Source organism: Electrona antarctica (assembly GCF_951216825.1).
Source record: "Electrona antarctica genome assembly, chromosome: 11".
NCBI lineage: Eukaryota > Metazoa > Chordata > Actinopteri > Myctophiformes > Myctophidae > Electrona > Electrona antarctica.
Genome location: NC_136792.1, coordinates 6,301,449 through 6,316,448, shown reverse-complemented (window position 1 = coordinate 6,316,448; position 15,000 = coordinate 6,301,449). Strand labels below are relative to the sequence as shown.

Below are 15,000 nucleotides of genomic sequence, written 5' to 3'. Positions count from 1 at the left end.
GCCAGTTCGAATCCCTGGACCGGCACGTTAAAATTACCACCGCTGAAGTGCCCTTGAGCAAGGCATTGAACCCCAACCATGAAATGTTCTATGAGCAGGGCGTGGCTGTAAACAAGCATCTCGAGCTTAGTCCACTTACCCTGGGTAAACAAAGAACTTTGCTTTGCTTTTTGACATTGATATTCATAGCTCAAAGTAAAGAGTCTCACCTGGCATTTGGACAAATGATGGAGGTGTGGTGGCTCCTCCCTGTGGTGGGGGAAAGAGACAGGTGTTACAGTAATGGGATGTTGTGACATCATGGCATCTCTCTGAAATGTCATCATTTAACAATCACAGTCAAAGTCACAGTCACACATGCACCCCCATGGTTGACAAGTAGCTTATGGTTAGAATGAGATATAGATACCGGTAGGCAGGTAGATAGGTAGATATAGGTAGATGGGTGCAGTAGTACTTAGTTTAGACAGTTTTTGGTTTAGACTAGTCATTGGTTAGACCAGTCATTAGTCCTACAACCTATCTCAAACCCTCACCCTAAACCTAACCTCCCACAGGGCAGCACACCTAAACCTAACCTTAACCCATGTCTAACCAATGACTAGTCTAAACTAAGTATGCACCCCAGGTAGATAGGTAGATAGGTAGATAGGTAGATATAGGTAGATACTATAGAGAGAGAGAGAGAGAGAGAGAGAGAACACGGGTGCAAGATAGAGCGTCCAGGGAGAGAGAGAACGATGCAGTGCAGGGCTGCATACAAGCTCTCTTTTGTTTGCGTAAGGCTACATGAAAGAGTTGATATTAAGCCTGTGCTGGCTGGCAGGCAAGCAAATTTTGAGGGCAGAATTTGAATGTGATTTGCGATTGCCAAGACTTCCTCATGTGTCCCATGTACGGCTCAGTGCATCTCTGAAGGGTGCACATGGAAATGAGCTTGTTCAAGCTTCCAGGCGCACAGCAGCTTCACAGCAAATGCCTGACGGAAAGACATGGCGGAGGAGGATGGAACGGGGTGAGGGTGTGGGGGCAGGAACGCCTGGTAAGCCCTGTCTGTCACCAATGTGGGTGATGTGGAAACACCGCTGATGATATCGCTTGGCCCTGTTCTACACCAAACCATTCTGCTATTCTTCCTGAGCACAGCCGTGTTTTTTTTTTGACCATCTCTTGATGAAACACAATATAGACAAACCTCCCATCAAAAACAGCCTTTCTGGCCTGGGCCGTGGCTCAGCGGTCCAGGCACCTTGGCTGGTAATCCAGTCTGGCAGTGTGCCGTGGGTTCAACTCCCAATCCTGACGGCCTTTACTGCATGTCATCCCCCCATCTCTCTCCCCATTTCCTGTCAGCCTACTGTCTGTCCTTCCATACAAAAATATAAAATAAAAAAGGCAAAAGCCAAAAAAAAACCTTTCCAGTCAACACTGAAGCCATTGGACAGGTCTTCTGCATATGATTGTTCTAACCACTTAAACCCTGTGTTGACCTAGTGTCCCCCAGGCATCTATCCTTGGCCTAGTTTTGTGCTTCTACCCAAATCAATCTCTTTACCAAAAAATAGCCAATCTACAAACCCCAAACACACACTGAATGTCCACATATTCTGATATGCCCATGAATATTGTTTATGTGGTCAAAGAATAAAACTTCAAGTACTTATATTGAGGTATTCAAGGACCGCTGGAGTGGTTCTCCTGTCCAAACCTATTGTAAACCATTGTGTTCCCTCAGGTCAAACTCACCATGTCACAACATGAACAGAATCACCTTGTGGTTAGAGTTTGTCCCGTGTCTCACAAAGGCCCTTTCTGCCTTTAAATAAAGGCTGTTAACTCTAGCAAAGAGTACAGATGAGTGAGAGGTGAGGTTTGCTTTTAGCTACTGTGTTTCCACGCATCACTGACTCTTTAGAGCTCAGCCTATCTCTCAGACCCATTTATTTATAGCTCTATATGTTGAACTTACAGTTCAACAGACAACATGAAATACAGTTAATACGAGAGCAATACAAATTAATTATTTCACATAATATCTGTATTGTTGAATGTCCTATGGAGTGACTATCAGTATTCAATGCAAAAAGGTGCCATTGTGTCTGTGTGCCTTTGGCGGTTTGAATGCAGGTTCGCCATGGAGGTGTCAGAGTCAGACTGGCAGGTGAATTCGATAAGGGGCACATGTGTTGCAACAGCCAGTTAATTAGAGCTATGGGGACAGGGAAATTACTCGGTTTCTACCGTTTGATTTTATCTGCAATATAGAAAAAAGTGGCCGGGGACTCCCCCACCCCCACACTGTCTTCAAATGCAAGAAATCACTTTAATGGGAATTGGGAATACAATGTTGTTTCGGTCTTAGACCTTCATCAGGTTATGTTAAGATCTTATAAGATAACCAACTCATGCTTGTATAATAAGTGTAATATAATAAAAGGTCATAATGCAATAATCAGCTCGTAATGTAATAAAATCATGTGTGCATAATGGCGTTTTGCATAATGTAATGTGTATTATGTACCTTACTTAGCTAGCAGGTCTAATGACAGAAACATTATTATATTCCCATTCAGGTCATTTCTTGCTTTTGAAGACAGTGTGCAGGAGTTTTCTTTTTTCTTCCCCTGTTGCTATTCTTGGGCCCCCACCCGGTCTTCTATGCATCTGTTGCCTTTGTAAGTTTGCAAAAGACTTTTCATTTTGCAATATATAAAAAAAACAACTATGCTGTGATACATACACCTTGAATAAATGGGAACTGTGACCTCTGACCTCGGCTTTGACATAGTGGAGTGTGGATAGATGAAATTACATTTGATTGTACAGTGTGTGTAACCTCGTGGACATCACGCACTCACACGGTCAGGGAGCATTTCACATGTGAGGATGACCACACCTTAGGACTCATTCACCTAGACTTGCAAGACAATTAGATAGATCATTGCATACAGTATTATGCGTGTCTTAAGTACCAGGTCTTATGACTTAACTTAAGACCTGGAGGCGTGGTCAATGCTGTTTGGCCACTCAGAATAGCCAAATGGCATTGATCACGCCTCCAGGTCTTAAGTTAAGTAATAAGACCTGGTACTTAAGACACGCATAATAGTGTCATGTATCCAATCGTATGAATCGCTAGTACTTCCAAAACGCCACAGTCTCACACAAACCTAACGATACTAGACACGAAAACGAAAAGTAGACTATCATGCACAAGCGAGGAGTGCACCTGGGTGAGCGCACATTTGTGAACTCAGCCTTGTGTTGAATCCAAGTAAATGCACACCCAGGCGTGCTCCCTGTTGGCGCATGAGACTGTTTACAGCAGAATTGTTTTTAAATAGTAAAGTGTGAGTGACATAGGCTATACTCTGCATGCTATAATCAGATACATCACACTCGGAGTAAAACAATGTGAAGGTCAATTCATTTAAGAGTCACCCCTGAGATGAAGGGAGAAAAAATGCTTGCCAGACATATGAATTGACCTGCCAATTTGACATGCCAATTAACCACCATTACAACCCAGCCAACCCAGGGCAAAACCCAGTGATTCAGACCCTCTGTTGTAAGACAGTTGGTCTGACCATATGATACTATATTCAGAACACACTTGTCTGTGATACAAATCACTCACACGCACGCACACACACACACACGCACGCACGCACGCACGCACGCACGCACGCACGCACGCACGCACGCACGCACGCACGCACGCACGCACGCACGCACGCACGCACACACGCACGCACGCATGCATGCACACACGCACGCACGCAAGCCCCCCCCCCCCCCCCAAACCACACACGCACACAAAAGATGCCACCATATCAACCAGATTTCTGATGTGTGTGAGTGTCTGTGTCTGGTACCAGATCACCATGTTACTTACATCCTAATGTTTGTCTCATTATACAGTAAGTACGATACAGCATCTGTCGGTCCGTTCACCAAATGGTACACTTTCATGCTCCACAGAGGAAACTAATGATGTCCCGATTCCGATCACTTGATTTTGAGATATACCGATACCGATCTTTCCTGATCCGATCTTTATATTTTTATATAACACTTATGCCATATCACAATAGCAAATATCATAATGTATGTCACTATAGTGTAGTCTGTTGTGTTGCCTGTCATTATTGAAAGGCAAAATGTGACTATACTTCGGTTTGGACCTATACTTGATCTCTGGGAAGCCATTGTGGATATACCCATAGGGTCCACCTATCTGGGTTCAGAGACACATCAGAAACACATCAGAAACACACACACACACACACGCACACACACACACACGCACACGCGCACGCGCACGCGCACGCGCACACGCACACACACACACACACACACACACACACACACACACACACACAACACGACACACCTAGCATCGCAGAGGGGTAAGAGATAACTGTGCCAACATGGCACAGTCTGTGCTCCCATGCATCCACGCCAGCATCTGCAGAGAGCAGGGATGACACACCCTCGCTGTCATCAACTGCTGCTGGCGAGCACCCGAGGAGAGAAGTCGGGTACGGCTCCGGGTGCCTCAGTCAAGTGCATCGACTGGTACACGGGCACACGGCTCATGAGGACAGAGGGAGTGGCCGTTTTGGGATATCCAAAACAGTGTGACCACCTTGGGCCCAGTGTCACTGGCCCAGATGCCGACTAGATGTGGAACTGTTCTTCCATAAGTTTGATTGCGCACCACACAGAAAGGCTTGGCAGTATCATGCAGTATGAGTTGTATCTGGGTGCCTTGTCACCGAGAGACAAATTAGCCATTGGGCCATTGGGGCCGTGGCCCAGGGGCCCTTGCTCTCAGGGGCCCTTCAGAGAAACTGGACTGCGCGGTAATAGATTTGACGCCCTGAAAAGGGCTCCTGGTGCCCTTCATTGGCCATTCATTTAGTTAAATTTAGGTCAAAAAGATGATAAAAACACGGAAAATCATGAAAATGTCGCACGCACGCGTGCTATGGGGGCCCTGCAAAACGTACCGACCCAGGGGCCCTCGTGGGGGTTAACAGTAGCCTACATCAGTACTGATCAGGCGGGTCTCCCATTGTCTGCTGTGATGGTATCTCCTCTTTTCTCTCACATGTTCTCATGTAAAGAGTTATATTGACAGGCAACTTCGTTGTTTTTACGTAAAACATTGTGTAAAAGATCCCAGCAGACCTTTTCAGTCACCTGTCCTACACTGCATCCAATACTATACAGGAGTCGGCTTCTTAAGGTCCTGGACGAGTTTTGTTTCGGAAACCCGACGCTGCTAAAAATCCGAAAAAACACAGCAGCTAGTGTCCAGGGACCTTTATGCTTTCTTTTTCTTTTCTGCTCTGATGAAGGCTTCCATTTCTTTATTGGCACACACCAAAAAGGAACGCTTACGCCTTCATCATGCTCTGATGAAGGCTGCATAGCCGAAACGCGTAAGCGTTCCTTTTTGGTGTGTGCCAATAAAGAAATGGAAATGTGAGTACTTTGTCCGCCGTTTATTTAATTTTTGGATTTGCTACCTTTTTGGATTTTTTTAAATTCCTATTTTTTGATCTTGATCATACTGTCTGCAATTAAATACAAATCAATGTCACTTTATAAATTACTGCTTTCTTTTTTTAATTTGCATTTTCCACACCATCCCAACTTTTTAGATATTGATATTAGATTTCTTGACAGACAGGCAGGACGGACAGATGGATGGTCGGTCAGACAGACAGACAGACAGACAGACAGACAGACAGACAGACAGACAGACTACTACCACTACCATCTCAGTACAAATTACATCACAGATCCATCAAGTACATAAGCACTCAGGCGCGTCTCCCATTGTCCACTGTATCTCCTCTTTTCTCTCTCACATGCTCTCACTGCCTGACTGGCTGGTGGTCTACCTGGTCTATAGAACGGACACGCTGATGAACAGAGGACAAACACGGCCCTGTAAAGGGCTATTGACAGGCAACTTCAGGATGAAAAGGCCTTCTTGTTTGTGCAAGTTAACCCTGATGTGAGTGTGTGTGTACGTTGAGTGTACGGGTAGCTTATGTGAGATTGTGAGCGTGTACGTATATGTGTTTGTATGTGTGCACATTTTGTTAGTGTCTGTATATTTTGTGAGTGAGTGAGTGAGTGAGTGAGTGAGTGAGTGAGTGAGTGAGTGAGTGAATGAGTGCAGTGAGTGAGTGAGTGAGTGAGTGAGTGAGTGACACAGAGAGAGAGAGAGAGAGAGACAACAATAGGAGGCTTGTCTGTGGTCTGTACATGGGCAGAGGACAAACAATGCACGCTGGCAGGTGTGCGTGGCTCTGACTTTGCATAGACAACCTCCTGTGTGACCCAAAGGCCCATTCTGTCTGTCTGCTACCCACTTCAACACACACACACGCACGCACGCACGTACACGCACGCACGCACGCACGCACGCACGCACGCACGCACGCACGCACGCACGCACGCACGCACGCACGCACGGACGCAATCTACGCACGCACGCACGCACGCACACGCACGCACGCACGTACGTACACGCACGCACGCACGCACGGACGCAATCTACGCACACACGCACGCACGGACGCACGCACGCACACACAGACACACACACACACACACACACACACACACACACACACACACACACACACACACACACACACACACACACACACACACACACACACACACCCTCCCTCACCACACCTTGGGAGTGTTGGAGTTCATGGAACCATCGCCATTTACTATCATTGTGTACTAGTGCTCATTGTGAGGTTAGGATGGGAGTCCATGCTTTGTGTCTTTCCCTATGCGCCATGCTCGGGTATTTACCCACAGGCTTTCAGAGCGCCGGAGGGATTCAGACTGCAGAAAAAGGTAACTTTTCGTGGGAGGTACAGCTGGTCAATAGGCCTATGGATCGTTGGTACACAAAAAAAGCCCAAATGTAAATAAGTTAGGGGATTTAATGGACGGCCTCGTGATTGTGTCACCAACAGAATGTCAACTGTCATTGTTCCCATAATATACCAAGAGACACACTGTCTGTTGGTGCAGGCTCTTAGAATAGGAGGAGGAAAGAGAACACCGATAGTTGTTTTATCCTGGTGTTATTGACGTGGACGTGCACATTTAAAGGTTTAAATGTTCAACATGAACTTATAATGGAACTAACACTAACACTAACTAACACAAAAACAGGGTCAGTTTTGAGTAGATTTGACTCACCGAGTATCGGGGGCCACTCCTGGTGTTATTGACGTGGACGTGCACATTTAAAGGTTTAAATGTTCAACATGAACTTATAATAATGGAGCTAACACAATAAACAGGGTCAGTTTTGAGTAGATTTGACTCACCGAGTATCGGGGGCCACCCGTCTGCCGCTGGCGCTTCTCCGCCAGCAGGTCTTTCACTGTGTGCTTGACCCGGACCCCTTGGTACACTCTCTTAGAATATTCTAGACGGACAGAAGGAAAGACAACGTTTTATACCTATATTAATCAGTGTTTTAATAATGTTTTAACCCATTTTGACCTGAGATCAGATTCTAAAAATGTCTTCTACATCCTGACAGTTTTCTGAAAAAGCTATGTTTCTTTGTCAGTCGTTCTTCGATTTTTCAAAAATAGCAGACCTACAAGCTCGTAGCGCGCCACTCGGTGGCGCGCTATGAGCTTGTAGATCTGCCATTTTTCAATAGCTAAAGCATAACATAATGCTAACACCAAAAGGGGTTCCCGCCAAAAAATGGGTTAATAATGAATAGAACAACGAACCTTTTTAAATACAATAAGTAATTATACTCGTGTAAATGCGAACCCTTTACTGCATTGATACATTAACAGTTTAGCCTCCTAGGGCATCGCTGTGATAACATTGTTGGGAACTCCACACACAAATTCCCACACAGCCCCACGATTGCGTATTCATTTGAATGTTTCACAGTTTTATGTATATACGTGAATAACACTTTGGGAAATGTCGTGTGTAAATGGCATGGAAATGTCCTCTGGTTTGGTCCATGCAAATGAACAGTTAAAACCAGGCAATTTATTGCAAACATCATGGACTATTAGACTAACACTAGTGAAGGCCAAATGCAAAGCCTCCATGTTGTGTGTACTGTAACATCAGTCCATGCAGTAGTTTGTCGTCCTAAATCTCAAACGCGAAGTGTTACATTATTGTGATTGTGATTTGAGCACATTCCTGGGAAGCAGAAATAAACCCAATGAAAATGCAAACTTTATTATGCAAACGGAAATTGCATGCAAAAAACGTTATGTAAAAGATCCCAGCTTTCTGAATGGACCTTTTCGACCCCCCCCCCCCCCCCCCCCCCCCCCCACACACACACACACTTGTCACTGCCACAGAATAGTAGAATTATGTCCACCATAGCATTTCATTAAAGCCATGGACTCGCTCGCATTATCATTATAATATAACAACCACAGAATGCCATAAAGAAAGAAATACAAAATATTATCCGCAGAATCCAATGTTCTCATTGACACCCAATGTTGGCTTTCTCTACAGGTATGTCAGCACAATTATTAGTACTTCAGGTATTTCTTTCCACAGGTGCATCCCATGTTTCTTTAACTTTTTATGTATTCTTATTTCTTATTATTTTTAAAATAAATTACTCTGTATGAGAGAATATTACATAGAATGACAATAGATATCATATTGCACACATGAATCAAGGTAAAAATGTTAAGCAAATCCAAATCTTGATCGCTAGATTGGTGAGATTACAGCGATGCCAACCAGCTATACATGTACCTGTCCTACACTGCATCCAGATACTGTATACAAGAGTCAATGAGGGCTTCTTACCTGTGTCCATTGTGTCTGCAAACGCTGGGCAAATATCACCGAAAGGCCTTGCCTGGAGTGGTTCAGTCCCTGTGTTCAGCACCATACCAAGCATCACACTACACTGGAAGTCTTTTACCACTTGGTGAAAGAGGGCAGGGACAGATGAGACATGCCATCACATCACATACTACAGTACACCACCCCTCTGCAGCATTCTGAAATGACCTTTGTCTATTTGGTTAATGCAAATGTTTGGTAGGGACGTTTTTTAGACAATTTGCATCCGCAGTCGAGATTAGGGGGAGCGGACATCAATGCAAGCATCGGGCAGGAGGGGGGGGAGGGGAGAGAGAGAGAGAGAGAGAGAGAGAGAGAGAGAGAGAGAGAGAGAGAGAGAGGAAGAGAGAGAGAGAGAGAGTCAGAGAGAGAGAGAGAGAGAGTCAGAGAGAGAGAGAGAGAGAGAGTCAGAGAGAGTCAGAGTCTGGGAAACAGCATCCCCCCTCCTCCCTAACCCTTGTTTTAAAAGGATGTATTGTTTGTTTCCACATTTTGACTTCCAGCTGTAGATGTTTTCCTGTTGCTGCTCCTGCCTGTTTAGATGTGAAGGTGTGTGGGAGACAGCTTGTATCTGAGTGTGCTTTGTATGCTTACAAAATGAAATGTATGTCATATTGTCATATCTGACAGTGGGAGATAAAAGAATAGATCCAGGTCAGCCTGGATTATATGTTGAGTTTCTAGTTTCAGTAGAGGTAAGCGGATATAAGGCTCTGTAACTGAGATACAAGAAACATGTATAACCTTATCCATAACCAAGCTTTTCCATGGCACAGCGTAACAGTTCTGGGCACACTATATTAAAAAAGACTTTAGCAAACAATTCAGTCTGTTGCAGATACAGTTACACATTGATTTAACACTGGTCTTGAATTTTTGTATACTGACCAGAACAACCAGTATTCTTTGTGAGAAGTTGTCACAAAGTATATCTCACAACAATCCACCTTAGTCCTGACAATCTCTCATGGAAAGGAAGCTGTTTTCTGATAGTGTTATTACTATTTATTTATTTCTTAATTTACAAAGCAGCTTAACAAATAACAATGAACACCATTTTACTCAAATCGGGGTGCAGACATGATAAATGTGTTACAGCTGACGCTAGATGTAATGTAGCTGTGATTCAACTCATGGATAATAATTATCCTGCAGTATATGACTGTGACTGTTGTTGTGGATTAAAATGTGGGCAAAGGCTTGGGTATTATTGCAGCAGGTATCTGGTGGATTTGCATGTTTGCATCTATGTTTCAAAGAAACGTGAGTCTGATCTGATGCTGGTGAGTTTCTGCCAACACTGATCATCATGGATGTGGTCCATGTGCTCGTCATCCTCCAGGTGGATGTGGTCCATGTGCTCGTCATCCTCCAGGTGGAAAACAACTGCTCCATTATGGAGGTGGTAGCAACCATGACATCATGCTTGGGTCGTTACTGTCACGGGGCAACCCGTGCCTTATACACACATACACTGATGGAGAACAATGCACACACCTACACTACACTGATGGAGAACAATGCACACACCTAAACTACACAGTTGCATCCATTTAACTAACTTTGCCGGCCGGCTTGGAAGACGGTGGAAATGGACATAAGTGCATATTTATATTTGTATTATTGGTAACTCGCAGTGATTTGTAAAAGAGAACACAAGTACTTCGCATAGATTTTCACGGTATATGTTTATGGTCAATTGTGTTTAAGTGTAATTGTTTGGCACCTGGCTCTCCTTCAGTACTGGTGATCCTCTTGAGTGGGGGAAGGTACCAAGTGCTATAGAGCAGGAGGGGTTTCTGTCTTGTGTTATGTTCTATTTATCTTGATGTTGTGGCACATGTAATGTTTCTGAAATGTATTTGAATTGGTTCAGTTAAACTAGGTAATTGTGTAAGTTAACTATATGGGCCGTGGTTAGCCAGATGTTGAGTTAAGTGAGTTACCAATTACAGAACTGTTCCTTGGTATAGTCTTGCCTAGTATAAGAGGGAGGCTGCAGGGGCAGTGAGTCAGTTCAGTTTGGCTTGAGGTAACCAGAAGGTAACACCCAGGGTGAGCTGCTAGGGGGCCCGTCATTGCAGGGTTTATAGCCTAACACAGTTTCTCAAGTTCTGGGTTTGGTTTCCTAATTTGCTTTCAAGTAATTTTCAGTCTTTTGTAAGTTTAGTGTTTTGTTTGTTATGCCTGTGTTTCCACTGTAAATACACTGCAACAGGGGAACACCCTAAAAGGTATTTTTGGACTTTGTCACTTTTTGGAGCCTTGGCCACTTGGCTAACTTCAAGTTACAGTAACAATTTCTTGAACCCCAGTATTCATATTCCGGGGGGGGGGGGGGAAACAAACATTAGCCAAGTGAGCTTGTAGATCGTCGATTTTGTCAGATTCGTCTGGTTTCCAGGTTAAATCCCATGTCACTTTAGCCTGGCTAATAAGCCAGACGAGAATCAGCCGTTGGCAAAAAAAAATGGCCTGCCGGCACGACAGTGTGATATTAGTCTGGCTTATTATTAGCCAGGCTAATGTCACTTCCCCTCCATTCAGGTGCGCTGTCAATGATGTAGTAGAGCTCCGATTCAGCCCCTGTACGCCCCTGACCTGGGATGGCATGAGCACACCTGTGTGTGGTGTGTGTGTGCGTGCGTACGTCTGTGTGTGTGTATTCAGGCTCATGTTATGTGTCATGACAGCTGTGCACTGTATACCTTTTTTAATTATCAAGATAAGACTGATAAGAAGCTCTCTTTCCAAAAGCAACAGACTCCCTCCTTCTCTGGAAGAGGTGTGTCAAACACATGGCTTACCTTCACATGCTGTTATAAGTAGATCGTATATGCTATGACAACTGAATTTCCGTTCCCACAACAGACCCCTCTATGGGAATAGTCCGAGGGAGAATACCTGGGGGTGTTGCAATTCTATGGAACAAGAGGCTTGACTGGATTGGTGTATTGCAATACATTTTATTCAAAATGATAAGGACTTTGTCATTCTGAATGTGTATACACCCTATGAGCGTCGAGAAAATGAGGATGAGTATTTGCATAGACTTGCATTTATAAATTGCTTCATTCAAGATATTTCTTCCTCTAATATCTATGTAATTCGTGATATGAATGCAGATATTTCAGATTGTCAGATCATTGTCAAGCAAAGAGTGTCTGCCCTCAGATAGTTATACGTGAGGCCTGGCATAGCACATCATGGCTGGACCACTCCATTAGCACTGCTGATGCACATGTATGGAAATTATGTTTGGAACAGCAACAACTGATCATATTCCGTTTGGTATGACAATACATGTTGAACAGTTACCTGGTTTATCATGTGATGATGGGCACAACAACACTGTAAAGGTAGACTGGTCTACACTTACAGAGGAAGATTTTATCAAATGTTATGCTCTTACAGAAACACTTAAATGTACAAATATGCAATAATGCTATTCTGTGCAAGGATGCTAACTGTAAGGAGGAGGAGCATAGGCAAGCTCTATGTCTTATGTATGAATGTATAGTTGGTGCTCTGCATGAAAGCAGTAGACCATATCACAAGCATAAAAAAATAGTGTATATAACATCAGACCTGGTTGGAATGAGGTTGTAGCTAAGCATCATGCAGAAGCATAATATAAATCCTGGGACAGGGCCGGTAGACCTAGACAAGGGCAGGAGCTTGAGCACAAAAAGCTCACCAATGCCAGGTTTAAGTATGCACCCGGGTGAGCAGTATGGGTTAGCGCCCCAGCCTGTGTCCTCCGTGAGGACACAGGCTGGGGCGCCCCAGGGACACAGGCTGGGGCGCCAACCATTATAATCCACCACTCCTGAATGGAGTGCCTGGTGCTGGGAGTCTGGTGCAATGCACAGGTCCTGGGCCTGGTGAGAACAGGAGTGGACCTGGTGAGACGTAAGAGGGGCCCGGACAGGAGTCAACCCACAGAGCCTAGTCCTTCCACGCGCCAGAATTTGGTTCTCCCAGTCCCAGCAGAGTAGTTCCGGAGCAACGGATTGTGTGGCCTTGCTCATTCCCTGATGGACTGATCGAGGGTAGCTACTGGGACATAAGTCGGGATTTGATCAACCCCGGCCGGGTCGCCTGAGTGAGGGGTATGATGTTGGTAGACCCGAAACCCTGTTGACCTCAGGAAACATCACTGAGGATACGTCCCAGTTTTTTTGTTATGCTATAAGATTCATTCATAAAAATTAACAAACCATGACGGCTGACTCCATGGTAAAGAAGCTATTAAATAACGTTGTTGACTTCTGGAAAGAAGTGAGACTTTTAAATGAAAGTAAAGCATCATTACCATGCTCTGTAGATGGAACATAGGGGCATAAAATATAGCTGAGGTATGGCACAAGCATTATAGTAACCTTTTCAACTGTGTCCAAAGTGAACTGTATAAATCAGACAACGTCAAGAGTGTTGACTCTATGGTTATTAAAACCCATTTCGACCTGAGGACGATACTACAAAAGACAAAACTTCGCTCTGAAAGAATATATATTCCAAATTTGCGCCACATTTTCAAGATTTTTCAATAATAGCAGATCTACAAGCTCGTAGCGCGCCACTCGGTGGCGCACTACAAGCTTGTAGGTCTGCTATTTTTGAAAAATCGTGAAAATGTGGCACAAATGTGGCGCAAATGTGGTGCAAATTTGGAATATATATTCTTGTAGATGTGATATTTTTCAACAGCTAAAGCAAAAGCATATAGAGCGTTGCAGTCCCGCCCCCTACCATGGACCAGGAAATGAAACCCAATGCATTTTTCCCATAGACATTTCTTAAAGTATTTATTTAAAGACTGTTACACTGTTACTCGAGTCGTGACAACTCATACAATAACACAAACAATATTTTGGACCAAACAAATAATTACAAAGAAGAAAAACAACAAAAAGTGTTTTTTCTTCTTTCTAATTATTTGTTCGGCCCAAAAAATTGTGTTTGTTGTCATGATTTGTCACGACTCGAGTTGGCTTTGTCCGCGGCGTAAACGTCTTTAAATAAATACTTTCTGAAATGTCTATGAGGAAAATTAACGGAGAATAATTTCCTGGTCCAGGGTAGGAGGCGGGACTGCGACGCTCTATAGCCTACCTAATGCTTAAAACACGAAAAGGGGTTCCCGCCCAGAATGGGTTAAAACACAGGAGGTGTATAAAGCCATAATAACAAGGCTAGTGGCCTAGATGGCATTGCTGCTGAGGATCTTAAATATGCCAGTGCACAATTATCTCCTCTCCTTGGATTGTGTTTTACTGGTTTTATGATTCCTGGTATACGTCCTGATTCTGCATGCTCTCTGTTTTATTAGTCCCAGTTATAAAGGACAAGGCTGGTAAAGTTAGTATAGTGTCTTTAGCCAGTATACTGTCTAAAGTATTGAAAATGATTCTGTTGGTCAAGATACTGTAAACGAGTACATTGACTCCACAGACAATCCGTTTGGATTCAAACCCAAGCATGGCACTGATCTTTGCATCTATGCTTTAAAGGAAATTGTAAACACATATCTCTATACTCAACAGTCCTTATGTCTTTTATTGATGCGTCGTGTGCCTTTGATTGTATCAATCATAACAAGATTTTTGGGTTTTTGAGGGGTGTCTGGGGGCATAGATAGGATCTTGGCCTATTGGTATGCCAACCAGACCATGAAAGTAAGTCGGGCAATAGTGAATCAGGCCCATTTGGGGTCACCAATGGGGTCAGACTGGGAGGAATTTTGTCACCTATTCTTTTTAATTTATATATGGATGATCAAATTAAACAGTTGAATTCTTGTAACACTGGTTGTATGCTGGGTAATGATCTTGTCAATCATTTGATGTATGCAGATGATTTAGTCATACTGAGCCAGTATTAATGCCAGTAAGAGTGTTGTTCTTAATTGTAGAACAAAAGTAAAAAAGACAATCCTGATTTTAATTTAAACTATCTTTTAACACTCTCTGTGTCTGTAGTAAAGTCAAATATCTTGTACATTTTATTACAGAACAGTTGACAGATGATGATGATGATATACACAGATGTAGGATGTATGCACACTTGCACAGGCGAACACCCTCGCACGTAAATTCAGTA

The 15,000-nt window shown here is 43.8% G+C and overlaps 1 protein-coding gene across 1 annotated transcript in view; it reads right to left on the bottom strand.

The window, feature by feature from the left end:
- pou2af2 (POU class 2 homeobox associating factor 2) overlaps window positions 1–8,953 on the bottom strand; it is a gene marked incomplete at its 5' end in the record, with an annotated part of 11,423 nt that extends 2,470 nt beyond the window's left edge. The window contains 4 exons of the mRNA XM_079514862.1: window positions 210–249; window positions 7,243–7,261; window positions 7,345–7,474; window positions 8,860–8,953. Of these exons, the coding sequence (XP_079370988.1) occupies window positions 210–249; window positions 7,243–7,261; window positions 7,345–7,474; window positions 8,860–8,953 (283 nt within the window). The remainder of the gene's footprint in view (window positions 1–209; window positions 250–7,242; window positions 7,262–7,344; window positions 7,475–8,859) is intronic.
- Window positions 8,954–15,000: the final 6,047 nt, after the last annotated feature.